The sequence below is a fragment of the Pipistrellus kuhlii genome, unplaced genomic scaffold, assembly GCF_014108245.1.
Source record: "Pipistrellus kuhlii isolate mPipKuh1 unplaced genomic scaffold, mPipKuh1.p scaffold_m20_p_15, whole genome shotgun sequence".
NCBI lineage: Eukaryota > Metazoa > Chordata > Mammalia > Chiroptera > Vespertilionidae > Pipistrellus > Pipistrellus kuhlii.
The window spans coordinates 33,856,791-33,883,620 of NW_023425460.1; the positions used below are offsets into that span (position 1 = coordinate 33,856,791).

Below are 26,830 nucleotides of genomic sequence, written 5' to 3' on the forward strand. Positions count from 1 at the left end.
TATTTGGATCTGTTGACTAATGAGTTTGCCGACCACTGGAGAGGAAAAGAGGGTCCACCCAATCCCGGGGAGTTGTCTAGAAGCCGCACACCTGCCCTGAGTGTGGGGCGGGACTCCTGGGCCCTCAGGTCTCACTGGCCGCACCTGGGCAGGGGAGAGAGGCGTGGATTGTTGAGTGTCACGCTCAGAACCTGATGAACCCCCATTCCCGCCGATGTGCGCAAGCCGTCCAGACACACACGCCAGTGGACACTTCCAATGAGAAAATATTGTTTCCCCAGCAGGGAGCTCAGTTTTAATTCTCCCAAATGGGAAAAAAAGGCCTTTGCCTCTTAAAAAATTTCTTTGCTCAGATAAGAAAAAGAGGTCCGCGAGTCAGTAGTCAGGTGTCTGTTCAGGGTGGCACCTGGGTGGGGGGCCTAGTGGGAGATCTCTGAGCAGAGGCCTTGGAGGAAGGGGGCCTGCAGAAGGCTGAGCTTCACTTTCCCGGGTTTGAATGGACAGATTTGGACGTAAGCCATATTTTCCCGGGAGTTCTGTGCGTTAGGTATCAGTTGCAAAAGGGTTCTTGGGTCAAAGAAGCTTGGGAAATACTGAGTTTTTAAAAAGCAGGGGTTATTATTTTTATTTTAAAATTTAGCTTCTATTATAGTAATACATGCATTTAATACATAAAAAATGATAAACTTGCCGAAACCAGTTTGGCTCAGTGGATAGAGCGTCGGCCTGCGGACTGAAACGTCCCGGGTTCGATTCCGGTCAAGGGTGTGTACTTTGGTTGCGGGCACATCCCCAGTAGGGGGTATGCAAGAGGTAGCTGATTGATGATTCTCTCTCATTGATGTTTCTAACTCTCTATACCTCTCTCTTCCTCTCTGTAAAAATTCAATGAAATATATATATATTTAAAAAAAAGATAAACTTCAAAGTCTTACACAAAAACTACCAGTGCATTCCCCACCCCAAAGGAAACCACCTCCAGTTCTTTTCCTTTCTCAGTGATGTAAGTATGTTTCTTTCTCATGGTGGTTTTAGATGTTATTCTTTCCTATTATGACAAAGGGAATTTTTAAGTCTCTTATGTCCCCTCCTTCCAATTCTTCCCCTCTTCCTAATACTAGGCAGGGGGAAAGTTTTCTTTGTGTAGAAGTCCACTGATAGTCCTCCACTCACAGTCTAGTCCTGAGGATATATTTTTATTGATTTTGAGATACAGAGAGAAAATCGATCATTCATTGGTTGCCTTCCACTCATCGGTTGCCTCCCTGACCAGGAATGGAGCTTGAAACCTAGGCATATGCCCTGACAGGGGATCGAACCAGCCACCTTTTGGTGTGCAGGTTGATGCTCCAACAACTGAGCCACCCCGCCAGGGCTTAGAAAGCAGGATTCTGTACTGCAGAACTTGTCAGAGCCTTTGATAGACAGAGTGAATCCTTAAGGAGGGAGTGGCAGTGGTTATAGTATACAACTTTTCCAAACAAACATTTTTTTTTCCAAAGCATTTCCTGGACCTCTGTTCCCCCAGAGTGGGCAGGGAGTCATGCTGTCAGTGCCTGTTTGCTCATCACCTGCAGCAGAGTGGACTGGTTTCAGTACACTCACTGCAAGAACACACGAACGTGCAGATTCTTGAGTACCTTCCGAGACTTTGATCCTGTACATCTTGGATAGGCCCTGGGCATCTGAACGTTTTTAGCAAGTTTGCTTAGACAAGTTCAAAGACCCCTGGGCCTTACAGCCCCAGCCTAAACCTCACCCCTGGAGGCATCATAGACAAGATAATGTGTGTATGTGAGTGAGCATGAGTTACACTATAAGATTGGCATACTGTGTGTAGGCACATATGAGTACCTAAATGCATGTTTATTTGTGGATGTAATGCTGTTGATGATTGTGGGAGTGTGCAAAAAAATCAAGATAAAATCAGTGGGAACTTCCTACTGTATTCCAGAAACCGAAGGAAGATGGAGTTAAACTTTATTTTTTATAAAGTTTTTAAAAATATTTTATTGAGTTTTTACAGAGAGGAAGGGAGAGGGATAGAGAGCTAGAAACACCGATGAGAGAGAAACATCGATCAGCTGCCTCCTGCATGCCCCCCACTGGGGATGTGCCCGCAACCAGAGTACATGCCCTTGACCGGGATTGAACCCAGGACCCTTCAGTCCGCAGGCCGACGCTCTATCCATTGAGCCAAACCGGAGAGGGCTGGAGTTAAATTTTAAAAAGGATGAAAAGAAATAAGGCTCGGATGCTAAGAAGTTAGGATGGAGGGATGATAAATCAGGGAGGAATGAAAGCAAATCAAGCGAGGTGAAAAGACACCAGGTGGGAAAGAAGTTGGGGTGAAAGTTCAGGATGGAGTAAAAAGAACCCGGACTCAGGTGCAGCAAAAATTAGGCTGAGATAAGAAGCTGCTTGGCTACCCTCACCCAGAGCCGCTGCCCCTCAGATGAAGCAAATTACGTAAGGGCAAGGTGCTCTCTTGGCTCAGCACCATCTAATAATAGATAAGTAGCTTTTCAGTGAGGCGTCTGTTGCCCAGCGAGGCTTACTAGGCTGGAGCAAAGAGGATGCTTAAAAATAATATCAGGACTTAAATGTCTGAAGAGGTAAGTGGGCCACGACGGGTGTTGAAGAAGAAGAATCATTCAGAATTCAATATACAGAGTGCTCTGCAGCTGTTTGGAGGACTGGGGATCTCCACCAGCAAATTGGTATTAGAGGATCCTGACCGACTCCAAAAGAAAAGCAAACCAGAGGCACTGTGTGAAGGGTAACCATTTACCTTGCAGAGGAATGCTTTGCTTTATTGAAGACCTGAGTGAATGGGAAGTGTGCAGGGTGAAGTTCCCTCACTCCCAAACTGTAGCAAATTTTATAATGGTGAAACGCTACAAATGCGCTCATTAAAGTCAGGAGTCTGATAAGGATGCCTTTGGGTATCGGTATTGTTCTGAAAATGCAAGCTAGTGCAGTAGACAAGAGAAACAAATAGAGGGTGTTCATGTCTGAAGGAGGTAATAATTAACTTGAAAACTATTAACAACAGTAAGAGAAACCCTGTGGGTATCTAATGAATATGCTAGAAACAGTGACTAAGTGGGTGAGAGCCAATAGCGGATCATAGGGATCTCATTGAGTACCTGTGTGCAGGGCGTTCTGGTAGGCCCGCGGTGGTTCTCAGCCTTTCTGATGCCGCGCCCCTTTAATACAGTTCCTCATGGCGTGGTGACCCCCAACCATAAAATTATTTTTGTTGCTACTTCATAACTGTAATTTTGCTACTGTTATGAATCGTAATGTAAATATCTGTGTTTTCTGATGGTCTTAGGCTCTACAGGGAGATTCTCAATCTGTGGGTCGAGACCTGCTGAACAGTGTTTCCCAAATTTCTCTCAGATGAGAATCACCTGGTGGAGTTGTTAAAATACAGATTCCTGAATCCCAACTAAGAAGTGCTAAGCTAGAATTTTTGGGAACATGTAGATAAAATTGTATACGTTCCCAAAAATTCTAGTTTAGCACTTCTTAGTTGGAATTCAGGAATCTGTAGTTTCACAACTCCACCAGGTGATTCTCATCATAAGAGAAGTTTGGGAAACACTGTGCCAACAGGTTGAGAGAGGAACTGTATTAAAGGGTCGCGGCATCAGAGAGGTTGAGAACCACTGTGTTGGGGCCTGTGAGAGTCTCAGGTGAGTAAGATTACCCGCTCTCAGGAGGCTCATGGTTTAACTGGAAACAAAGCTGCATTCCCGGGCAAAGGACAAATCATACCCCAGAATCTGTGGCAGTTTAGTCCTTTGCCTGTGGTGTGTGTGGCTGGTCAGTGCTAAAGGGAGGAATGTGGTTTGGGGCGGGGGTCAAGGGTGTCAGTAGGAGGGGTTTGAGAACAGCTCCAAGAGGCTCCCTGGATCACTAGCTGTCTGAGGGAAGAGCTCTGTGGGCCTTGACCCCAGTTTTAGGGTTGTATACACACTGGCAGGCCCCCAGGACTTGTTGGAGGGAAGAGGGGTGAGGGAGGGCAGAGGAGGTGAGAAGGAGAAGAGGGAGAGGTGTGAAGGCCTGGGAAAGAATGTAGGACAGACAAGTGTGGGAGACGGCTTAGGGCATTTCAAAGGTGCCAGTGCCAAGGAGAAGGTGGGCGATACCTGGGGACAGTGATGAGGGCGAGGCCAGGGCCGGAAGGGCCATTCGGGGTGGGAGGAAGGTGCCCTTGCTCTCCGGCTGGGGAAACCTTGCGGGTGAAGGGTGCCAGGGGAAGGGTGGAGGTGGGCTGGGCAGAGGGCTTGTTTGGAGAGCGGGGGCAGGATGCTGACCCAGCCTGTGGGGTCCTGCCCTGAGCCCAGGGGCTGCGCCGTGTGCTCAGACTGTGGCACCCACTGTGTCTCCTGGGAACCTACCGGAGGGGCGAAGGCTCGAGCTTTCTCCCCATGGGCCTTTGTGTTGCTAGTCCATCCCTTCCTCCCTCTCCTCTACAGGCTCCACCATCCTGGCAGAGCGGGGCATCCCATCTCTTCCCTGCTCCCCCGCCTCCACACCGACCTCGCCCAGCGCCCTGGGCAGCCGCCTCTCTGACCCCCTGCTCAGCACCTGCAGCTCGGGACCTCTGGGGAGCTCTGCTGGCGGTAAGTGGGCTGGCCCTCAAGGTCGGTGGTGTCTGTGCCAGGCCTCCTCCCCCGGAGACCCTGGCCAAGGAAGGCATGCCATTTCTGTGTCAGGGCCGGGGCCCTGGAGGAGCGGGAGTGGCCTGGTGAACCCTCGTTGGAGGCGATTTCTGGGGTGTATCCCCTTCTGTCCCCTTGCAGGGTACCTTTCTCCAAAGGACATTTTTAGCCTATAGGGAGCACCCAAGGATAGCTCAGGCGGAGCCTGCCTTAAAAGATTTTGGGCCCCCTTTTTTTTAAAATTTAATAATTTAAAAAATATACATTTTATTGATTTTTCACAGAGAGGAAAGGAGAGGGATAGAGAGTTAGAAACATCAATGAGAGAGAAACATCGACCAGCTGCCTCTTGCACACCCCCTACTGGGGATGTGCCCGCAACCAATGTACATGCCCTTGTCCGGAATCGAACCTGGGACCTTCCAGACTGCAGGCTGACGCTCTATCCACTGAGCCAAACCAGTTTTGGCATGGACCCCTTTTTTTCTCTCCCCCGCCCTCCTCCATCCCTACTTTATGGACACCCTGCTGGTCTGGGAGCTGAGGGGCCAGCAGAGGGGCTTCCCAAAGTGCATCCTCCCCCCTCCTGTCCAGGAAGTTGGGGTGTCAGAGTAAACAGGTAGATCTGATAACAGGAGGCCAGGGGGCTCCCTTCCCGTGAACCTGGGGCTGGACTGGACCAAAGCTCCCTTGACCGGTGTCCCCTCACCTCCAGGGACGGCCCCCAACTCGCCGGTGAGCCTGCCCGAGTCGCCGGTGACCCCCGGCGCGGGCCAGTGGAGCGACGAGTGCACCATTTGCTACGAGCACGCGGTGGACACGGTCATCTACACGTGTGGCCACATGTGCCTCTGCTACGCCTGCGGCCTGCGCCTCAAGAAGGCCCTGCACGCCTGCTGCCCCATCTGCCGCCGCCCCATCAAGGACATCATCAAGACCTACCGGAGCTCCTAGCCCGGCCGCCCGCCCCGCGGCCGCCGCCTCGGACTGCAGCCCGGCACCAGCGGAGGGGCAAGCCACGGGCCCTTCTCTTCCTCCTCGTTTTGGAAACTCCGTTTCCCTTCTCCATTAAACTCGGGGAAACTGAGGTCCCTGAAAGCTTGGGGGGGAGAGGGGTATCGTACAGGTTTGGGGGCAGAAGCAGATCGCCCAGCAGAGGGGAAGGGAGGGGAGGAGTCTGCACTTTGTCTGCCTTTCCCTTCTCCGTGCTCAGCTCTTCCCCTCACGCCGCCGAGGGCCTAAATTGGGGCGTCGGCCTGTCCTAACCCTTCCCCATCTGGGACCGACTTCTAGCCCACGGGGCATCTTTGTGAGGATTGGAAGGCGTGTCCCTTCCTCCCTGCAGGTGTGGCCCCGGGCCAGGCCGTGGGGCTCGGCTGGTGGAGCGTGGACCGGACGTCAGTTTGCTCCCTCCGCCAGCGGCCCTTGAGCCGTGCCCGGCCTGCTCGGCGGCAGCCCTGAGCAGGTGGCCCCCGAGCTGCTTGCTGCCTTACTCTGCCCTGCTCTCACCTTCTCCGTCTCCTCCCTGCCCCTCGGGCCTGGACGCCGGGGGAAGGCAGGCCGCCGGGGGCTCCAGGTCCTAAGGGTCTGGCCCCGGGCCCTGGCAGAGAAGCAGAGGGCCGTTCCCCAGCCACAGCCTTTCTGCCCCGATCATCTCGCCCCTTGGCCGGCTGGAGAGCAGGGCCTGTCTTCTGTCAGGGTCCGTGAGACCAGGTCTGCCATCTCCTCTCTGTGACTCCTCCCTCCCTGCCGTCCTGGGCCTGGCGGGCGCTCAGACGTGGAGTGTCCCCGGGCGAGGTCGGGGCCCCAGGGTGGGGGCAGGGAGGTTTCCCGGAGTAAGACCACCTCTTTTCTTTGTTGTAATTTATTTATTTATTTGGTTTGTGGGTTTTTTTTTTTGTTTTTTTTTTTTGCGGGGGCAGGGAGTGAGTTCCCGCCCTTCAGGCCCTTAGAAACGCTGCCCTGGTGTGTGTGGATTGAGAGGGGCAGCGTTTCCCAGACTCCGGCTGAAAGTCCATAGTCGGCTCTGCTTACATGAATTGGAACTCCTTCAACAGGGGCTGCATTGGAGGCCTCCCGGTGGATTGTGCCCATTTTCAGAGGCAAATTGAGCCTCCCTAATTCTCTGGACTGGTGGGTCACTCGGAGCCTCAAAGTGCCCCTCCTCCTTGGGCTGGAGCAGGGTGGCACAGTCAGCTCACATCGGCAGGAGGCCTAAGCTGCCCCCTCCACAGGACACACACAGTTCTGGGAAGGCTGAAGGAGAGGAGCACCGCTGGGGCCAGGGAACAGGGCTGGGGAGCCTGGTGAGAGGCAGGGAGTCTGTTCTTAGAGGAGGCACTCCATCCCCAGGAAAGATGAGAGGGGTAGGGACAGGGTCCCAGCGCCTCCGGGTTCTTATTCCTGGTTCTGGGGTGAGGGAGTGCCCCCCACGTGCTCTTAGGCTACGGTCACCGCTGCCCTGCTCGCCCTGTGCTGACAGGCCATGGGCTGGGGCCAGCTTTCAAGAGTTTCAGCCTGGTCTCCCCCCAGCCTCCCAGCCCTCTGCCCCCTCAGATGGCTTTTTACATCCCCGTGGCCAGGCTCGAGCCCTCTGCACCTCAGCTGCCGCCTCTGTAAAGTGATCGTTTGGGGAGGAGAAAGGCTTTATGTGACTTAGTTCTTTGGTGAGGGGCTGTGTGGGATGGGGTGGGGTCCGTCCCAGCCTTGCAGTGAGTCTTTGAGAAGTCCTAGTTCTGCTACGGGTCTCCCCAGTCTCTGACCCCTGGTGACCCCTTCGGTGGGGGTGGGGACCCTATCCGGTCAAAGGATCCATTTCAGAGGTAAGTACAGGGGCTGCCTGACCTGAAGTTTGGGGAGAGGAAGCCACCCACCCATCCATCGTCTGTTAGTGTGGGGTAGTTATTGCCTCCTTTGTGAACTTGGGTCGCTGTGATTGTGAATAAAGGTGATTTGTACCAGCCTGAGGGCTGTGTTGTGCAGTGTGCAGGGCTGGGGAGGGAGGGCCAATGTGTGTGTGGGGTGAGTGTGCATGCAGTTTGGGGGCCAGAATGCCAAGTGAGCCTTGTAAGCTGAAAGGGAGAAGCCATGCCCTTTGGTAGCTCAGGTCTCTGGATTGTTGAGCAGCAGTGCTTATTGGGTCAGCAGCAGGAGTCCATGACGCCTGCTCTGCTTTCTCTTGGCTGAGCTGAACCCTTACCTGGACAGCTCCCCTTGTCCCCTTGTGGGGTGGTAGCGCCACCTAGTGGCTAATGGAAGGATGACAGAGTGCTGAGTTCCTAGAACAGGGTCTCCCATCCCTTGCCCCTGCGCCCCAGCTGAGCTCCAGAGACAGGCCTCTGGCCTGAGACCTTTATTTTTTTATTTTTATAATATATTTTATTGATTTCTTACAGAGAGGATAGAGAGCTAGAAACATCAATGAGAGAATCATCGATCAGCTGTCTCCTGCACACCCCCACTGGGGACGTGCCCACAACCAATGTACATGCCCTTGACCGGAATCGAACCTGGAACCTTTCAGTCCGCAGGCCGATGCTCGATCCACTGAGCCAAACTGGTCTGGGCTGGCCTGAGACCTTTAGAGAAACTTTATAGATGAGCACGACTGGCTGGTTGCAGAGGCTGGGTGTGGCAGATGGATCAGGACGGCCAGCCCTGTTTGTTAGATTTCAAGAGTTGGGAGGGTCAGAGGCGTCTCCTCCCCACCTCCTGCGTCCCCAGAGGACATGGATCCTGTAGTTCACTCTACACTGGGGATGCTTTTGCCTTCAGCTGGGTGGGTTTTCAGGCATTAAGGAAATTAAGAGGTGATTCTGTTGAGTTAGAAAGGTCAAAAACTTTATTTAATTTTCAGGGAAATACAAGAAGATGCATGTAAACATAAAATACAAAACAAAACAACCCAAATCTTACAGTCTAGAAGCATGCCAAGTCATAGTATTTCTGCAGACCAAAGAGTCCCGTCAAAACGATAAAGGACACCTGGGAAGGTAAGGCCGAGGGGCTGGATCCCTTCCCCAAGGACACTGCATTTTTGTGATGAGAACAATAAAAACACCCCACTGTTAAAAACAACAGAAACATGGAGATAGTTTAGCACCACCGTTGATCCTGGAAATTTTTTAGTGCTCAAATAGACTGCATTCAATTTAATGTCCTTTCCTTCAGTTTCTCTGCTGAGGGGGGTGGGGGGAAGGAAACAACGAGACCCCCACAGTGCCCACTATGATCTGGGGGTGGGAGGAGGGTTAACTCTGAGAAGTCCCCCCCGAGTTCTGGAGCTGAGGCACCAAGTTCACATGCAACCATGCAGTCCACAAACCCACACTTCAGGGACCTGCCACTCACGGGTCACCCTCCTGCGAACCTCTCAGTCACTGGCCGCGAAACCCTCTCCCATCCTGTGTCCTGCACTTAAAGAAAACCTGTCGCAGAGAACAAGATGCAGATTCAAGAACGGCGGCTGCTTACCCTCCTTTCTCCGAAATAAACACTTGAGAGCAGTGTGTCCTGGTCACAGGCCACTAAACATGAAAGGGCACATCCATGGATGAGTGTGCACTAGAACAGCCCCCCTCACCTCGTCTGCTAAGTCACACCAGCGGGCAGGCTCAGCCAACTGAACAACCACAGGCACCATCAGAGACACCTAAGAACCAAGAAGGCTGTCTTCCTCCAGAGGGGCCTGATGGTACCTGGACCCGGAGGTTCCCGTTTGGGGATGGTGGGTCTCCAACTACATGACCCATTTGGTCTCTAGTCTTCGATTTAAACAATGAGAGGTCAGCTGTGGATGAGACAAAAGGTGGGAAAAACCAGTGGGGAACCTGGGAGATAGATGACAATTCTGGAGCCAGGACCTCCAAACTCAAAATACAAGTTGTTGCTGGTGACTTACTCTCCACTGAGTACAGAGTGACCGTTCATGAAGAACCTGCTAGGGACCCAGCTTGTGGCACAGCAAGTAGCGTTTCCTCTCCAGCCTTATTTCCAACCTGGTCTGGCTGGACCCTGTGTGTGTTGAATCACTAAATTCCCTCCCTACCTGCTCTCTTCCTGAAACACTCAGAACCAACTTCTTCCTTCTTTCTAATAGACAAGACTCCAAACCTTCTCTCTGCCTTCTCACACGTTCCCCTTTCTAGACTCCCTCTCCTGGAAGCCACCTTCCCAGAGACGGACAGTCAGCTCCAGACACCCAACCAAGCCACACATGCACAGTCTCATCTTGCCGACATGCCTCTTGCTCGCCTCCAACATGCTCGATCCATCCTTTTGCTGTAAGACAATTCTTTACCCCTCTCTCTCGCCTCCTGAAGTCCAGCCCCATTAGCCAGGATGAAACGGGGAGTGCAGAGGAGGGACCCTTTAGCACAGGAACCCATTCTCTAAGGCCACTAAGTTCTAGGACTCGGGTGGGTGATTGTCAAGGTCAAGTGCAAACTCAAGATTAGAAAGACAGGAATGGGTCAGGAGGATCGCATGGCAATCTCAACCTTACAGGCAGGTTGGGACCAGGCCTGCCCAGTCTACAAGCACCCATGTGCCCAACTTCTTGTCCGAGAGCCCAGGTGCACAGGACAAAACAGGAGGGAAGCTCACATCAGTGGGGTTGCTTTTCCTGAAATAAGGCAATAGGTCACTGACCCCATCCTTCCCTGGTCACAGAGCATGAGAACCACAGAGGCTGCCCCACACAGGGACCATGGTTTTGGCAGAAATCTCAGTAAGGTCATGGGGGAACCCTTCACACCAGTCCCATCGAGTGTCCGGGCCCCAGGTCTAGATAGGTGCTGATGTACACACACGTGCAGGTCTGCTGAGCTCACTGTGAGCGAGTTCTCGCCCTGGTCATCCTCACAAACAAGAGCTGAGGGCCGACCCCCCCCCCCCCCCCCCCCCGATGATGACATGCATGGCCATGGGTGGGAGTCGGCCTGCCGCACAGCACAGCATGCTTTTCCACAACTTTGGGAGCTGGGACGATGGCCTAGGCTGCTTCTGCTAGATCTGTTAATGCCAGTGTGAAGTTTCCAACTAAATACTTAAAATAATTACAAAAAAAAAAAAGACACATTGCACTCTCCAGCCAGAGTTACGTGTGTGAATCAACACACTTGCTGCCAGAAGCTGTGAGTCCCGTGGGGCCTGCCCAATGCCAAGGACTGTACAATGGAGACAGCATGCCCGCTAGTTTTCTCTAACCCCATTCTACTTCGTTCCAGTGGGAAATCAATCTCCCTCTCTCTCTCTCTCTCTCTCACACACACACACACACACACACACACACACACGCGCGCGCGCAAGCAGGTGCATACATAACACTCCCTCAACACACAGCCCTCAAAAAAGTGAGGGAATCTTAATTCGTTATGTGGATGGTTCTCTTTTCCAGAGAGCTCTGCGTCAAGATTTTCAAAGGTTGGACAAAGATGTAGACACGCCAAGGGGAGAGGCCCACACATGGGGCACAGTCCACTTGGCACACAGATCCATGTTTGTACAGAAACGCACTAAAACGGGGTGGGACGGCAAGCGTACAGTACTGCAGGTGGAGGGGACAAGCCGGCCAGGGCGTCCCCGGAGCCGAGGAGCAGGGCTCCAAAGGCTGGAACCCAGAGGCCTCCCACCCTGCTGCTTCCTCTGCCTGTGCCAACCTAGGAGGAGGCCCCTTTGATACCTGTTGTGGGCGGTTCTGTCTGCAGAGACCTGGGTAGGCCCCTCGGCTGCTCTTCCGAGACCCTCTGGGCACCGAGCGTTGGGGTGCTGAGCAGAGGCAGGGCTCACCCCTCGGCTGGAGTCACTGAGATGAACAGGTGGCCCAGGTCAGCACCAGGCCCAGCTGCAGGCTTGTGGAAATTGGTGTCTCACAGGGATACGCAGGGCTGAAGGCACCCACCTCCCCCGAAAAAGGATTTGGTTACATCTAGGGTTCCTGCCCAAGAACTGAACTGAGGTTACGTAGTTTTAGAAAAGACTCAAACATACATCCAAAGGATCACGGCCCAAACATCAGGAGGCTGGGGCAAGCAAGGGCTGGTGAGTGACTTTCGGGACAGCTGGCTGGAAACAATGGAAATGAAAACAAGGAACCGTTCCTGGATGTCCTTGCTCTGCTCTGAGGTCAAGAGCCCCATGCTACTTCCCTGAATCCCTTTCTTGTGGGTGGATGACACCCAACAGCAAAAGGGGCTGTCCTCTGGCGGGGACCCTGACACCTTGCCAGGGAAGGGGGACAGGAGAGGAAGGACAAAGATCAATAACCTGGACCACCTGTCTGCTCCACAGCTCCCACTTCTCCCAGCAGCCCCGCCTCCCTCTATGGACAGACTGGGCCACCGGGTCTCCCGTCCCTGTCCTCACAAACCCTGGCATCCCTCTTGGTAATATTGCACGTTTCCTGTCTCTCAGATTGTTTTCATTTTCGATTGAGAATGCAAAGTATTTGAAGGGAATAGGGGAAGTGAGTAACCTTAAAGAAATAATATATTAGTTAAATACAAAAACAGGAAAAGTAGGGGTTACCTTATCTTTTTTTCCCCTTAAAAAAACAAAACAAAAAACTACCAAACCAAGGTCTAAACTTAAATAGTTCTACATCTACTCTGCAAATACTAGTAATAGGAAAATAATGCTTGACCGAAATTCCCTTGTCTTTTTTTCCTTAGATGATAAGGGTAGTAACATGCCTTGCTGAGGAAAGCGATGGATAAATGCCAGTAAAATATGCTGCTCTAACATCTGAAAGTGATTAAAATGATCCTATATAATGCCTTCGTCAATAATGGAGAACGGAGGAGGAACAAAGAGAAGCTGTTGGGGCCAGGTTCAGGGTGGATGGGGGCCAAGGGCCGGCAAGGCAGGGCCCGGCCACAGCTAGGAGCAAATGGCACACCTGCTGTTCGGAGTCACCCCCCACCCCCAGCTCCCTCTTGCCGCCCCTGTGGTCCCTTAGCCTAGGGGAAACAGCATGGCAGGGCCAGGAAGCCCAGCCAGGCCCGCTGTTATAAAGGGGGAGGGAAGAAGACATCCCCCCCCCCCCATAAAACCCATAAAAGAAAAAGTCTTTCAACAACAAAAAAAGCACCAATGATGCATCTTCAGGCATTATATAAACCTCAATAATGACCTCAGAAGGGCTCATTATGATTAAAGTTGCAGTATACAGCCACACAATGTCATTTCACATTTTTAATCGTAACTAATGGAAAACTAGGTTTGGACACTGCTGAGATTTCATTTTTCTTTTTCCTTTTTTAGGCCGATCTGGTTTTCCTCCAGATGGGTCTGAGCCCCAGGCCCCTCCCTCCTCCACCTGCTGCCAGCAGTACCCTCCGACATCACAAAGCAGCTCAGTAGCTCTAAGGAAAGGCCCTCTTGCCCTGGATAAGGGCTAGGGGTCCAGGGGCACAAGGCCTGGTATCGCCTAGCCGTGTCTGAGAGGGACTGGCATGCACCCTTTTGATGATTCAAGTATTAATATTCTCTTTCGGTTTGCAGGATTTGTGCTGTGCTGTGAATTATGGGGTGATGGTGAGGGGGCGAGAGGCAAAGATGGGACATGGCAATCCCTGTTCGCTGCCCAAATCTCCATGCTGTCACCAGGTGGCAGCATTCCCCACTTTCCCAGGATGCCTGAGCAACTCCCAGCCATCCCCGGGGCTGGATGTCCCAATGTAAACATGATGACCACACAATAAGCTCAAGGGGGGGGCGGGGGGGGGGGGTAGGAGTGCCAGGATGGATGCCGTGGGGAGGTCTGCCAGTAAACGTAGCTACGTGATTTTGGGAGTCACTTCCTGTTCTTGTGCTGTAATCACAGGAGGGGATGGGACGGAGTGACCTTTGAGGTCACTTTTAATGACCATCACTTAGAGCACTGGGGATCAAGGATTGAGAGTCCCCGAGGGGCAGGGGAATGTGGGCGCTGGTGGTGGTAGAATAGAGCCCCATAGGGCAGTACAGACAGTGAGGAAGGGCAGGGGAAGGCAGGCTCTGGGGAGCACTGTGGTCCAGTCCAACTGAGATGCTCTGTGCTTGGCAGATGCGTCCTGCACTCCTTCCTGGCCTGGCTGTCACGTTAGGATCGAATTGGCTCAGTGCAGACATCTGAGGAGTGAGGCCGCTGGGGCCCTCCCCCTGGAAGATTGCTACGTGGAAGGTCCTTGAACCCGACAGTCACTCTACTTTTAAATTTTATTTTAAATAATCATAAATTACTTTTTTTCTTCTTTCAATAAATATGTGCTGCTTAAAAAATGAGAAAAGTATATACTGCATCTTTAAGTAATGCACTTTGCTCTCTGGGTTTCTTTCCATTCCACCTTATTAAAGTGCATTAATTAAAAAATAATGAACCACTTCTTTATCATTATTGTTCAACATAAGTCCAAATAATATTAATAGGAAGACACTAAAACCACTACCATTAGTACTGCCATCTAGCAGATTAACTCAACATCCTGCTCTATTTAATACTGTCCAGCAGAAGAAAATAACTAAGTTTCCATTTTAAACAAACTCACAAAAACAAAACAAAACAAAAAAGGAACGAGATCTCACCACCACGGCCCTTGAACAGAGAACACGAGCAGTTGGCGTTAGCTGCCAGGCTTCCGTGGAGGGGAGGAGGACGGCCAGGAGGGGGCGCAAGGGGCACAGAAGGCACCAGACCCGGGTCCCATGCTCCTCTTCAGGCAACGTCTCCGTCCTGGGTGGGAAGCAGGTGGAGGGAGCAAACACCAACCCTTGTCCAGGATCCTGGCAGCGGAGTCGGCGGCCGTGAAGCCTGACCTGTCCGAAGTCAAAGGCACGTGTGGAAATCCACTCCCAGCAAAGGGCGAGTCCCCGGAGAGCCGCCCGGCTCCTGGAGGGTCCCCTCGGAAACGTCAATGATCGAAAGACCCCAAGAGGACGGGGACTTGATTCTCTCGCTTCTCTCTTCTCGGGGGCGCTGCCCCTCGGGACGACCAGGCGGGCTCCTGCCTGGTCTGGGGTCCTCCGTCTCCTTGGTCCCCGTGGCATCGCCGGCAGGCTGGTGGTGTTTGCTCCCGTCTGGCCCGGGGGCCCAGGCTCTCGGTCCTGCCCGGGCGGGAGACTGTGCACAGAATGGCGGTCACCCAGCAGCCCGAGAGCCGCCTTCGCTCCTGAACGAGGCCCTCCTCCCCCCGGGGCTGGGCGCGCCCCCTAAGGTGAGTGCCTCGCGGTCTGGGAGCAGGGGCTTCCCGGCCCCCAACCCCATCAGACACTGACCACACAGTGGAAACCAAACGAAACGACGCCAGCTTGTGGAGGGGGGACATGTGAGACCCAAACACCAACCAACCTCCCACAAGAGTGTGGCAGAAAAGCCCACCCACCCCCATCCCGTCCCCTGCGAGGCTGACCGTCCTCAGGCCCCCAAACAACCCTTAAAATAAGACCAAAACCCAGGGCCCAACCAAGAAGCCCCAAATCAATAAAAAAAAAAAAAAAAAAAAAACTCTCCCAAAACATGCAAAGAAACTGCCCACCCAGAGATATCCAAAATAAAGTCTGTGCAGCCTGAGAGAGACCCCCAGCTCTGCCCGTCTCTGTCAATGGGGCTGGTGGGTCTCCGTGGCCCAGCCATTCTCAAGGTCGGTGACAGTGAAGGAAGGTGGTCCTTGCTGGCACCTGGGGAATTGCTTTTTCTTAAACTAACAGACGCGGACCGCGGCCTGGCCCGGGGACAGGCTGAGCTTGCAGGAGATGCCTCCAAGCCCAAAGCCAGAGGCGTCTTCTACAATCCCCACCAATGGCACAATTCGCCACTGCAGTGAGGAGGATGCCCGGGCCACCCCTGGTGACAAGCTGCCAGCCACTGGAACCGGGCGAGGCTGGGGCAGGGCACGGAGGCCCCTAGGACCACATCCTTGCCGGATGTGCAGCCAAGGCACAACTGGGGCTTCCCACTGGCCTGTCCCAGATGGTGCTGAGCCCATCAGTGAAGTCCCCAGGGGGCACACATGGGGCTCAGCCGTCTCACCTCTGGTCTCAGGCCTCCTGCTCAAGGCGGCCCCCACCAGACCCTCCCTCCCAGCCAGGGGCAGCCTGGAGGCGAGCGTCCTTGAGGTCACACCTTCGGCAGGGTTTAATGTTGCCCTCCTCTCTCCCCCTCCCTCCCCCCCTCCCCCCTCCCCCCTCCCCTTTCCCTACTGTCTACGTCTCACCACTCATCCACACCCAGGCCGGAAGGACCCATGCCCCCATTAGTTCTTTTTCTCCAGGTAGTTGGAGGGCACCCAGCCTTTGAAGGGCTTCACCCCGTCTAGGATCTGGCAGTACCACCAGCCGTTGGGGTTCCTCTCCAGGACCTCCATGGACACCCCCTCCTGGAAGCCCGCGGTCTCCTCGTCCCCCTCGTAGTCTGCGATGGACACGTACACGTCCTTGAGGTTGTTGTGGATGAACTGGGACTTCTCGATGGGCTTGGGGCGCACGGGGGACACGGGGATGCCGTTGCGCTGGGCGGGCAGCACGGGGCTGTCCGAGCCCTGGCTGGCGGCCCGCTCGGCCAGGCGGCCCTTGGCCTCCGCGGCCGCCGCGCGGGCGGTGCTGAAGGAGGAGTTCCGGCGGACGCCCCGGAGGCCGTCGGTGGCCGTGAGCGACTCGTTCCTCCGGAGGGCGCAGGACAGGTTGTTGTCCTTGGGCGGCGGGGACACGAACACCGACTGGGGCCGCACGGCCACCTGCCGGACCCCGTTCCTCATCTTCACCGCGCCGGCCCCCGAGGTCTTGCCGAAGCCCCCGGGCGGCTTGGAAGGGATGGGCGGCGTGGCCCTCTTGCTCTGGTTGACGGTGTTCAGGGCCTGCACCCGCTTCTCGATCTTCTCCAGGCTGTCCGACTTGCCCTCCTTCTGCTTGCCCTTGGCGGTGGTGACTGCGTCCGGCTCCTTGCCCAAGGGGTCCGGCGGCTCGTTCTCCCCCAGCACCAGGTAGTGGGAAGGGGCCCAGCCCTCCGACTCCCCAAACCTCACGTACCACCAGCCGCTCTCCAGCTTCTCCAGCACCTGCACCTCCACGCCCGCGGGGAAACTGATCTCCGAGTCCTGGACCTTCTGGTAGGCGCTACACGTCACGTAGGAGGCGGCCTGCCCTTCCCGACCCTTCTTGGCGGGACACGGGGGCGTGGCGGCTGGGAGGGTGATGAGGTCGGCCGAGCCTCTCCTGGACCCCTCGTTGGGGCCCTCGGAGGCTGTCTGGGGGGGCAGCTCCGAGTCCTCGCTCTTGGAGCCCTTGAGGCCCCCCCGGAGCTGGCCCGTGGGCCTCAGCTGGCGCCGTAAAGTGCTGATGTCCATCTTCTCCTGACTCTGGGACTCCGCCCTGTTCAGGAACGGCTTGGGCCGCACGGACGGCTTGGCCCGAGCACAGGAGGCCAGCCCGGCCTTCAGGTCCGCGTCCTTCTTGGCTCCGACCTTGGGGGTGCCGCGGATGCCTGCGTCCGAGGCAGAGCGGGGCTTCAGGTCGCCGCTGGGCTTGGACAAGGAGGAAGAGGAGGAGGAGGAGGAGGAGCAGGTGGTGTTGATGGTGATGGATGAGGAAAAGGAGGCCGAGGAGTGGTTCTTCCCCAGTTCCGCCGGGGCGTTTTTCTCCGCCTTGAGCTTGAGGAGCGAGGATGATTTGGGGGAGTCCGATTTGGGGGAGTTCTTCCTGGCAAGGGACAGGGGGGAGCCTCCTGGGGAGTCGCTGTCCCGGGAGGAACGCCGGGCGGACAGGGTGTCCTCGGCACAGGGCCGGAAGCCCTCGTTCTCATAGATGGTCTCCTCTTCCAGGGCCACGTCTTCGGAGGAGCCGCCCACCTTGAAGCGGGCCCGCTGCAGGGAGGAGGCCGGCGAGGGCCTGCGGGGCTGGGCGGCCAGGCGCTTGTCCCCCGAACCCCTGTCCTCCGGGGGCTCCTCGCTCAGCTCCGGCTCCGAGTCGAAGCCAAAGGCAGGAATGTCATACTCGGGCTCTTCGTACTTGAGCTTCAGCGGGGAGTCCTGGCTCTCGGCAGTGCCCGCCGGGCCCTCCTCGGCCTCCTTGGGCTTGCTGGGGGGCGCCGGCGGGGGTACCTTGGGCCGGGTCAGGGTGCTCGTGCGGCGGCTCAGGTTGGGCTTCTTGCGCTTGTCGATGTAGGACGCGGGGGCCCAGCCCTCCTTCTCTCCGATCTGCACGTACCACCAGCCGCCCGAGTTTTTGTCGATGACCTAAGGGGGGAAAAGGGCGGGCAGGCCAGTGAGTTGGGAGGATCGCCGAGACCCTGTGATGAGCTGGGCTAGGAGCATCATTCATACTGTAGCTCTGGGAGGCATTATCTCTATTCACAGGTGAGCCAATGGAGCCACTGAGTAAGGGGCCCACGGCCCAACATAGTTGAGTGATGGGCCGAAGCTCAAACCTAGATCTCTACCATCTCCTAGCTTCGGCTGGGGGATGCTTCCAGTGTTCAGATCCCTCTCCCCTGCCCTCCAAGCCTCTCAACACGCTGGTAGGGCTGGCCTCCTCTCAGATCCGTTCCTTCTTCCCCTAAAGTTACTGCTCTTAGAAGAGGCACTGTACCCAGTCCCAACAAAACCCAACTGCCAAGGACCCGTATGTATAAAAAGAACCATTCCACCATTCCCATCCGCCTCCCTCCTCCGGTACTGCTAGGTCTTCCCTGGGTGACCCTGGGAAGGGTCTCTCAGGTCGGAAGAGAATGAGAAGACGCGGGTGAGTGGAACTGAGAGATGTGGCCTGAGGCCAGAGCCTCCTACAGAGCACAGCCCACTGTCCCCGCTGCCTGTCATCTCACTGCCCTGGGCGGAGACAGTTGTAGTCCTCAGTTGTAGTCCTGACTGTGGCCTTACTAGCTTTATGGACCTTGTTTCTGCACCGGCCCTGCTTGCCCCTCAGGCACAGGGCCAGGAAGACAGAGAAGGGCAACGAGGCAGGTCTCCGTCCAGCCTGAGTTAAAACCCTCAGCCTCAGGGCCCCACGGCTCACCTCTGCCTTCTGTCCACCCCGAAAGCTGATCCCGTCAGAAATGCAGGACTGGAATTCGGCAATGGTGTAGTACTCCACCTCCACAGAAGGGGGCTCTGGTGGCTTGGGCAGCTGGAACCCCTGAAGCAGAGAAGGACTCGGTGAGCAAAACCCACCTGATCAGATGGTAACGGCAGTGAGCATGGCACTTACAGGAGTGGACAGCCGTTGACCTGAGTGTCTGTCATTCCCTTCGCTAGGATTTCTAAGAATACCTAGGGCTCACTTGAGGCTTGTCTGAGCCTTCCAAACGTTCATTTAGTAACAGTAATGTCCACTTTTCCATCTCTGGAGATCCAGTTTTCAGAAGCCTCAACAGCTAGGTCCCAAAACAAAAATTTAAAAAGATGGAGAAACCATTGTAACTTAGTCTGTGTACATTGCCTTGCTGGAGAGGACAACCCCTGTTCTTAAGTCTAAAAGAGGAGCCGCTGGGGTGACATCCGGTGGCAGGGGCAGAGCTGGGACACAGCCACCTCCACGGGTGGGGTGTGAGGGAGGGGGCGTGGGACTGGGTGAGAAACCTCGTCTGGTCACCACGATGCTGCCACACGCCAGGCAGGCACCGATTACACCCCGGACCCTCTGCGTGGAACAGAGCCTGACTGTCTTCAGACGCTGGCACATCAATATCCAACCACGACATTCAAGGACATTTAGAATCTGGCCGCGGCCAATGACTTGTGAACCTCATTCACCTATTTTACAGATGTTTCCTAAGTGTCTACTGGGTGTCAGACTCTGGTCTAAGGACCTGGGCATCCAACAGTGAACCAAAAGGATGGCACCCCCATTTGCCCTCACAGCGCATATGTCCTAGTTGGACCTGTTCTCTATCCTGCCCAAATGGAACTTGGTGCCTCTCCATTATGCCCAGTATGTCCTTGTATCACATGGAGAGGTTAAAACGAAACATTTTTTGAATGGGATGTGTGTGTAGGGGAGACTGGGGAGGGGAAGTAGCTGTGTTGTGGCAAGAAGACCTCGGCCTTGCAGCTGGGCACATGTGAGCTCCAACCCAGCTCAGCAATTTACAGGCTGTACGGCCTTAGCCTTGACCTCGCTGAGCCTCAGTTTCCTGACCTATACAATGCAACTAAAACAGGCTCATTAAGAGGATTGCTGAGAGGTTGGCTGGCATGGCTCAGTGGTTGAGCATCAACCTATTAACCAGGAGGTCACAGTTCGATTCCCGGTCAGGGCACATGCCTGGATTTTGGTCTATAGGATTCTCTCTTATTAATGTTTCTGTCTCCCTCTCCCTTCCTCTCGTTAATCATAAAATTTGATTACAGAGATAAGATACTAACTTCTGGTCCAGCCAGGGGCACAGGAAAAGTTCCATAAATAAAAGCCAAAGCTAAACACCCCTCCTGAAACACCACCCTATCCTCTGCCTTCATCCTCCTCTGAGGCTCAGCAAGTCCTGATCCGGCCAGTTATAGCTCAGCGGCCTGGGGTCAGAGTGAGCAAAGGTGGGAGGACTGGGGCCCCCTTTCCCTACCCTGGTGCCTGGCCCTCCAGCTGTGCATGTGAGCAGATGTGGCCCAGGCCCCAGCACAGCCCGGACTGTTGGCCAACTGGGATTCGGCCGGGCCTGGCTGGAAACAGCAGCCCTGCCTCAGCAAGCCCTGCATTTGGTAAGCGTGGAAGGAATTACCCCATTCCTGCCAAAATCAAGTCTGCCCAAACATAATTAGCTGGGCCAGAGAGAAATGGCAGGAAAGAACTCGCTGTTTAGTTGCGTAAAACACGGGAAAGGGAGACAGAAACCCCGCTGGGGCTGATGGCCAGGGCGAGGCGGTCCCATTTCCAGGGGCCAAATCGTCAATAATCCCGATCACCGAAGGCCTGCGTCTCCAGGAACTGCCGCTATCCCCCAACCCTGGGCCGACGACGGCACCGATCACAGTAACCCTCGTGTTGGCCCAGATGTGACTCCAGAAATCTGTTTCCACACGGAGTCACGGGTAGTCACCCCAACGGTCCCAGCTGACACAGGGAATAAAACCTGGCCATCTGCCCACAGTACCCATCGCCTCATTTCATCCTTACGACAGCCCTAGGAGATGGCTGGTACTTACAGAGGAGGAAACTGAGGCTTGGAGGGGGGCAAGCAATTCAGGGTGGAATATGAATCTATGCTTGGCAGACTCGAGCCTCATTCTTTCCACACATCTCACTGCCGCTGATAACGGTTCTCTGCTCTGGGGCTCTCGGCCTGCCACCAGCATCACCGCTGGCCCCAGCCCAGCACCCTGAATGCACAGCTGTGTCCCCGGTGGTCTGGGTACCAGGAAGTCCCACCCACAGGTGCCAGGCACCCCAGTAGCACTGAGCATCTGTAATCTTCAGCATGAAAGCCAGCCCTGGCCACCGACCCCTGCTCCTGGAGGATGCTCACTGGCCTGCCCTCCGCCCTCCTGGCTCTGGCACCCACCACCTTCATCGGGCATTCCTAAGCCAGGAAGGCAAAGCTGAGAGGTATCCAGGCTCACATGGACAGCAGCTGCACTGCAAGCCCCTGGCAATGCCCTGGCTGGACACTCTCGCCGGCCAGTCTAAATGTTTATGTCTGCCAGTGCGGTGGCCGGAATGGATTTATTTAGCTTTGGAGTGCAGAGCGTTTTTTATTATAAACTGTCTAGCTAAGTCCCCCAAAAAGTTGGAATCTGCAGGCTTCCCACTCTGCCCCTAGCCCCACAGAGCTGAAGGCCCAGCGGGGTCCTCAGAAACCTCAGGACCAGCAGGCTTTGCAGCGAGACAGCCAATTGACTGGGGCCGCTGCAGCGCATGCACCCCCAGGAAGGGACCAGGACAGACGAGGTGTGGCACCTACCAGGCTAGATTCTCTGCGAGGTGGAGGCCTTGTCCTCAGGTTGGGGGAGCCTGGAAGAAGACACATGGCTTAAAGAATGTCAGCCAGACACTGGGCAACACGGCCTGTACCTGCTTCCCTGGGCATACGCACCCACTGGTTCTGGAAAGTTCCTACATGGACCCATGCTCTCACTTACCTGGCTGAGCTGCTGGGGACCCTCTGAGGTGATGTGCACGTTGTGAAATGTGCAGACCCGAGGAGGCATTTTTGAGGAGGGAGGGTGTATATAACTTTATCCAGGTACAAACCTTATCCAAGTGTGGAGCCGAACCCGCGTCTCTTGGGCGCTCAGTACTGAATCCCTACAAGCTGGCACAACTCCAGGCGAGAGGAGATGCCCTCAGAACATTTCCCAACTGCCTGCCTAAAAGACGGCAGGCACAGAGCTGACCTCACCATGTTTAGAATCCAAACAGCTTTCCTCCAGATTTAAGGCCGGCTGGACACACACAGAAGCTCGTCTCTCGTAACAGAGAACAGTGTGACCCCCAAACGAAGGCTCTGTGAGATTCAGAGGGTGCCGGAGAGCCGGTCCCTCCTGTGCGAGGGAAGGAGATTCCTGAAGGATGCCCCTTAGAAATACGCTTGTGGGAAGAGGTAAAGTCAGCCCGGCCTTGTCTTTCTGGTTTCTAGTAACTGGGGAAGGCAATCGGGAAGGAGGGGTAAGACCCAGAAAGATGTTCCTCCATCAGCAAAGCAGCCTTGCATCTCCGGCTCATTTCACAGCTACACCCATCTACAAAGTGAGCATTCCTGGCTCTCCACTAGGGACGGGAATGCCAGCACCTCTGACACTCAGGGAATTTATCTTCAGTGGAGAGTGAGGAGGAATTGCCTTGTCCACTCCTGTGATTAGCGTGAGACAAGTGGGCAGAGTGAGGCTGGGGTCAGGGGTTGTCAATATGTCGAGAGGAAAATGATATGGGGGTCCCGCACACCCCTCTAGCTTTCCTGGCACCCCGTGCCCGCTCTATAAATTGCTTTGCAGCAAGGACCCGGGGCTCCATGAGGCTCTTACTGATCTGGGCCCGCTGAGGGGCGATCCTGGCCACGGCCGGGGAGCCCTGGGCCAGCTTGGAGACGGTCCTCTCGGGGATCCCCAGGGCGCTGCCGTTGGAGGCGTTGCAGAGGATGGGCAGGCTGATCTCCTTCTTGGCAATGGGGACTTCTGGGCCCTCGCCTTCGGCTGGGGGAGTCTCTTTGTCCCCCGATGTCTTCTTGTTCAGCAGGTTGCTGATCTCCATGATGTTCCCGATGATCTCCACGGGGCCTGCCAGATTCTTCTTCCGAGCCGGCAGGTCATCCTTGGCTTTCTTCAGGTAGGAGGCTGGTGCCCAGCCTTCTTTGCCCAGGTACCTACGGGGGGCGAGCGGGACACGGGGCATTAGAGCACTGAGGCCTGACATCACACCCCTCCCAGGCCCAGGCTCCAGCGGCCTTGCCCAGCAGAGCCTTTTTCATGGTGTCCAGCAGACAATCGGCATTCCCACTCTTCCGGAGAGAACTGGAGCTGGGCAGGTGGAAAAGACACCTAGAACACCACTTCTTCCCACCCCCTTGTTCTCTGTGATCCCACTTGGTGCGAGTTCTCAAACTCTGCAAAGTCAGGCAAATGTGGGATCTTCAGGTTAAAAAGATTCCTCAATTTGTGGGTTGCCCGAAAGGTAGTAGATTTCATAACAGCCTGCTACCCCGCAGTACGTAGAGGCCAATTGTAGAGATAAGAAATGAGAAGGTGTCTTGAGCTAAATGTCCTATTGGGAAGGGAAGTATTATTATCCGAGAGGCGAAGAGTTAGAAAACCCGAGTTCTGTTCTACGGCACCTTGGACAAAGTCCCTACCCAGGAGCTCAGTTTCTTTCTCCTGAGCAAAAATGAAGGGAAAGCCCTAGTTGGTTTGGCTCAGTGAATAGAGTGCCGGCCTGTGCACGGAAGGGTCCTGGGTTTGATTCTGGTCAAGGGCACATGCCCGAATTTTGGGCTCGATCCCTAATAGGGGGCATGCAGGAGGCAGCCGATCAATGATTCTCTCTCATCATTGATGTTTCTATCTCTTTCTCCCTCTCTTTTCCTCTCTAAAATCAATTAAAAAAAATATATATATATATATATTTAAAAAATGCAGGGAGAGAGTCACTGCAAAAACTTATCCAGAAGGATGAACACATTGAGACTAACCAGGAAGTTATCTCTAAAGAAGAGTGCCTGAGTAGGGGACGTATTGGTACCACGCAGAAATAGAAGACAAATCAAGTTCACAGAACAAGCCCACCAACAGACCAATGCTAAAAGGAACATTTCAAACTAGTGAAGTAAGGATGGATTAGTCAGTGAGTAATTTGGGGACAAATGATTATCCAGCTAAGAAAAACAAGCGAGACCCTGGCCTCACACTGCATAGCAAAATATAAATGCAAGTTGCGAATACTTGCATAATCTGGAGAGGTTGAGAATAAAGCACATGACTGGATAAAAGTAAAACCTCTGGTATGGTGAAAAAACAAACAAAATGAAAACAAAACCCCAAATCCCATAAACAAGAGGAAAGGCAAACGACATGTTAGGTGATCCAATGACTTAATGTTAGGTGATCCAATGACTCCTGAAAACAAGCTTTCCCCTCCGTTTCCCCCTCCGTAGGGTTGACTTCTACCCAAACCCACCGGGAGCTCATTTCCTCGTCCAGCAGTGTCCATGCCCCCATCTGTGCTGTGCTGCCCCTGTCTGCTTCCTGGGACACATCTGGCTCTGGGGAACGGCTCCTCCAGGCCAGATGTCTGACAAGCCCCTCTCCCCTGCCTCTCCCTCTGACCTTGCCCTTGGGCACTCATTGGGTGGGAGAAAAAGGAATGTGAAAGAAGTTTCTATCCGCATGCCTTGAGCTTTGCTGGAAAGCTCAGGTAGGGGTGGCTTTTCCCCACGGTACAAGCAGTCAGGCTGACCCACGCTCGCCCATCTGGCTCCCTGCTTGGGGCCTGGAAGGCAGACATCAGTGAACAAATGATGAAAACCATGGAGCTAGCAGACAGAAGCACAGAATTCCAGGGATGGATAGAAGCAACAAACAAGGCTCAGGAAAGCAAAGCAAGGAGCAGAGGGTCACACAGCTAGCTGGTGGCAGCGTCTGGCTCAGAAGCGGGAGCTCCCGGCTGCTGCAGGTGCTTTGCTATGAGAACACTGGAGAAGTGGGGAGCAGGGTGTCACGGGAGTGATGGTCAGGCCAGCTCACTGGTCCGAGTGCTCCCGTTTCAAATCCTGTGTGTTCCTTCACTGTTACATGGATAAAATTAGATTCCAGGAGGAGAGCAGCGAGGGAATCAGGAGCGGCTGTGTGTATGTGTGTGTGTGTGTGTGTCTGGGTCTAACTCGGCTCACATCTGCTTTCCAGCTCCAGAGCATGGAATGACTCCAGAGGGAAGCAAACTGGAAAAGGAGATGGAGGGAGAGGGAAGGAGGGGGTGTGTGGGGGGTGGGGGTGGAGTAGAAAGACAGGAAGTGAGGATCAACACAGAGCCTGGAATGTTGGGAAATGGCATATTTAAGGGGGTGTCTGGAAGCCTTCTTAAGGTGGAACCCTTTCAGCAGGGCTTTCTCAGTGGAAGCTCCCTCTGGCTAAAGGGATAGACCGTGGGGATAAGAGTTGACTAGAAAAAGCAGCACAAAAGTGGCTTTATTGGTCATTTAAGAAAATGTAAAAACAAAACAAAACAAAACAACAACAAAAGAAAACAAAAGCCAGCAGCGTTGTAGATAACCTTTCAGCAAGCGGGCCAGGTAACCAGCCTGCCAGACAGATCGCCGGCTTCCTATGCCAGACACAGGGTTGTTGGACTTGGGCTTGGCTCCAGCTCCCACTGCCGAGAGCACATGCACGTCTTGGGGCAGGGCTTTGGACAGCACATGTCCGGGCACACGGTCCTGACCTACCTCACCAGACCGACAGCGACACCTCAGCCCTCCTGACAGACAGGCAGCTATGCCCTGTCAGGTCACACTAACGTTCCATCCCATGAGACCCCTGACCTTCATCCTACCCATCGGCACCGACCAATCTCAACGCCATCAGTGTCGGCCGGTCGGCCGGATGGTCTAAGCAACCATCTCCGAGGGCCCGCATCACCTTGGCCAATCCTGTCCCCACGGTGGGAAACAGCCTAGAGCACGCATCCTGCCCACAGTGGGTCTAAGGTTCCCAGGTGTGGTGTGCTGGCGAGCTGGTCCCCAGAGCCCGCAGATGTGGGGCTATCTCTGCCAGCCTGGTTACGGGCAGAGAAGAGGGAAGTTGGTCAAAATCGCCACAGCTGAGTAGGTCCCAAAGGAACCAAAACATTTCCAGAGAGGGAGGCTCCCGGAGGGTGGCGCTGGCCTGAAGTTCCAGGGCAGAGGGAACTGGAGGAGCAGAGGCAGGGGAAGCCCACGGGCTTTGTCTGCTTCCAGAGGCATCAGGAAAGCTCCAAACTCCCCTCCTACTCCCCCATGGGTTTCTCAGCTGGGAGTGTGATCCGGCCCTGGGAGAGGGAGGAACAGAAGGAAGAGGCCTTGGAACCAGGCCTGGGCTCAGCTCTCACAACCACGTGAGCCAGCCCTGCAGAGGGGACAGCTGGGGACAGCTGGAGTGCTGAGCCGTGGGCAGCAGGGGTGGCCTGCTGGGACCTCAGCAAGGCCTGGGGACACCAGCGCTCCAGGCGGCCTGAGCTGCAGAGCACACCGGGCAGCCAAAGCTGGATGCAGAAAACCAAATTCAGATGTGCCGGACCCTCTTGGCAGCTGCGTGGGTCTTGCAGGGGAGCGATTGCACCACCGCCTGCAAGGTGGGCCGGAGCCCCTGTGCTCCGCTGGCTGCCGCTCAGGCTCTGCTTTACGTGTCCTGGGAGAGGATCTGCGAGATGAGCAATCCCTGTTTGGGATGCTCAGCTGTGCAGGCTCCGTGTAGCCAAGCCAGGGCCGTGGGTGCAAAGCTGCTGTCGGTATCTGCTCGCCATCTGGTGTCCCCGGTTACTCTGCAGTATCTACCTGCTCTGCTGCTCAGGGCGTCTCGCTCCTCTGCTGGGGCTCCTACCTGATGTACCACCAGCCCTCCAGGTTCTTCCTGATCACTTCCACAGTAACACCCTTCTCAAAGCCAATCTCGTCCTTGCTCTGGCTGGTGTAAGGCTGCACAGTGACATACTTCTCCTCTGTGGGTGGCGGGAAAAGCAAGAAAGCACAATTACTTGAGATTGGGATGCGCTCCTCCTGCCCATCTCTTCCT

At 54.8% G+C, this 26,830-nt stretch overlaps 2 protein-coding genes and 1 long non-coding RNA gene across 8 annotated transcripts in view; 1 reads left to right on the forward strand and 2 right to left on the reverse strand.

Moving 5' to 3' along the window:
- The window catches only part of NEURL1 (neuralized E3 ubiquitin protein ligase 1), a 71,442-nt gene extending 63,807 nt beyond the window's left edge, over positions 1-7,635 (forward strand). For 2 of the 3 annotated variants that reach the window (XM_036438921.2, XM_036438922.2), the window contains exons 5-6: positions 4,488-4,634; positions 5,389-7,635. In XM_036438921.2, coding sequence (XP_036294814.1) covers positions 4,488-4,634; positions 5,389-5,627 — 386 coding nt within the window. In that variant the 3' untranslated portion in view covers positions 5,628-7,635. The remainder of the gene's footprint in view (positions 1-4,487; positions 4,635-5,388) is intronic. The other variant, XM_045582060.1, reaches the window with a different exon arrangement.
- Positions 627-1,974, reverse strand: LOC118719441. Its single transcript, XR_004988139.1, has 2 exons — positions 923-1,974; positions 627-686 (listed from the first exon to the last, which is right to left on the reverse strand). It is a non-coding gene; the product is annotated as an uncharacterized LOC118719441 (long non-coding RNA).
- An 856-nt stretch (positions 7,636-8,491) lies between the features above and the next one.
- Positions 8,492-26,830, reverse strand: part of SH3PXD2A (SH3 and PX domains 2A) — a 216,100-nt gene continuing 197,761 nt past the window's right edge. For all 4 annotated transcript variants that reach the window (XM_036438926.2, XM_036438924.2, XM_045582058.1 and 1 more), the window contains 6 exons: positions 26,639-26,756; positions 22,598-22,935; positions 21,538-21,587; positions 18,660-18,779; positions 10,950-17,881; positions 8,492-10,912 (listed from right to left, as the gene is read on the reverse strand). In XM_036438926.2, the coding sequence (XP_036294819.1) occupies positions 15,905-17,881; positions 18,660-18,779; positions 21,538-21,587; positions 22,598-22,935; positions 26,639-26,756 (2,603 nt within the window). In that variant the 3' untranslated portion in view covers positions 8,492-10,912; positions 10,950-15,904. The remainder of the gene's footprint in view (positions 10,913-10,949; positions 17,882-18,659; positions 18,780-21,537; positions 21,588-22,597; positions 22,936-26,638; positions 26,757-26,830) is intronic.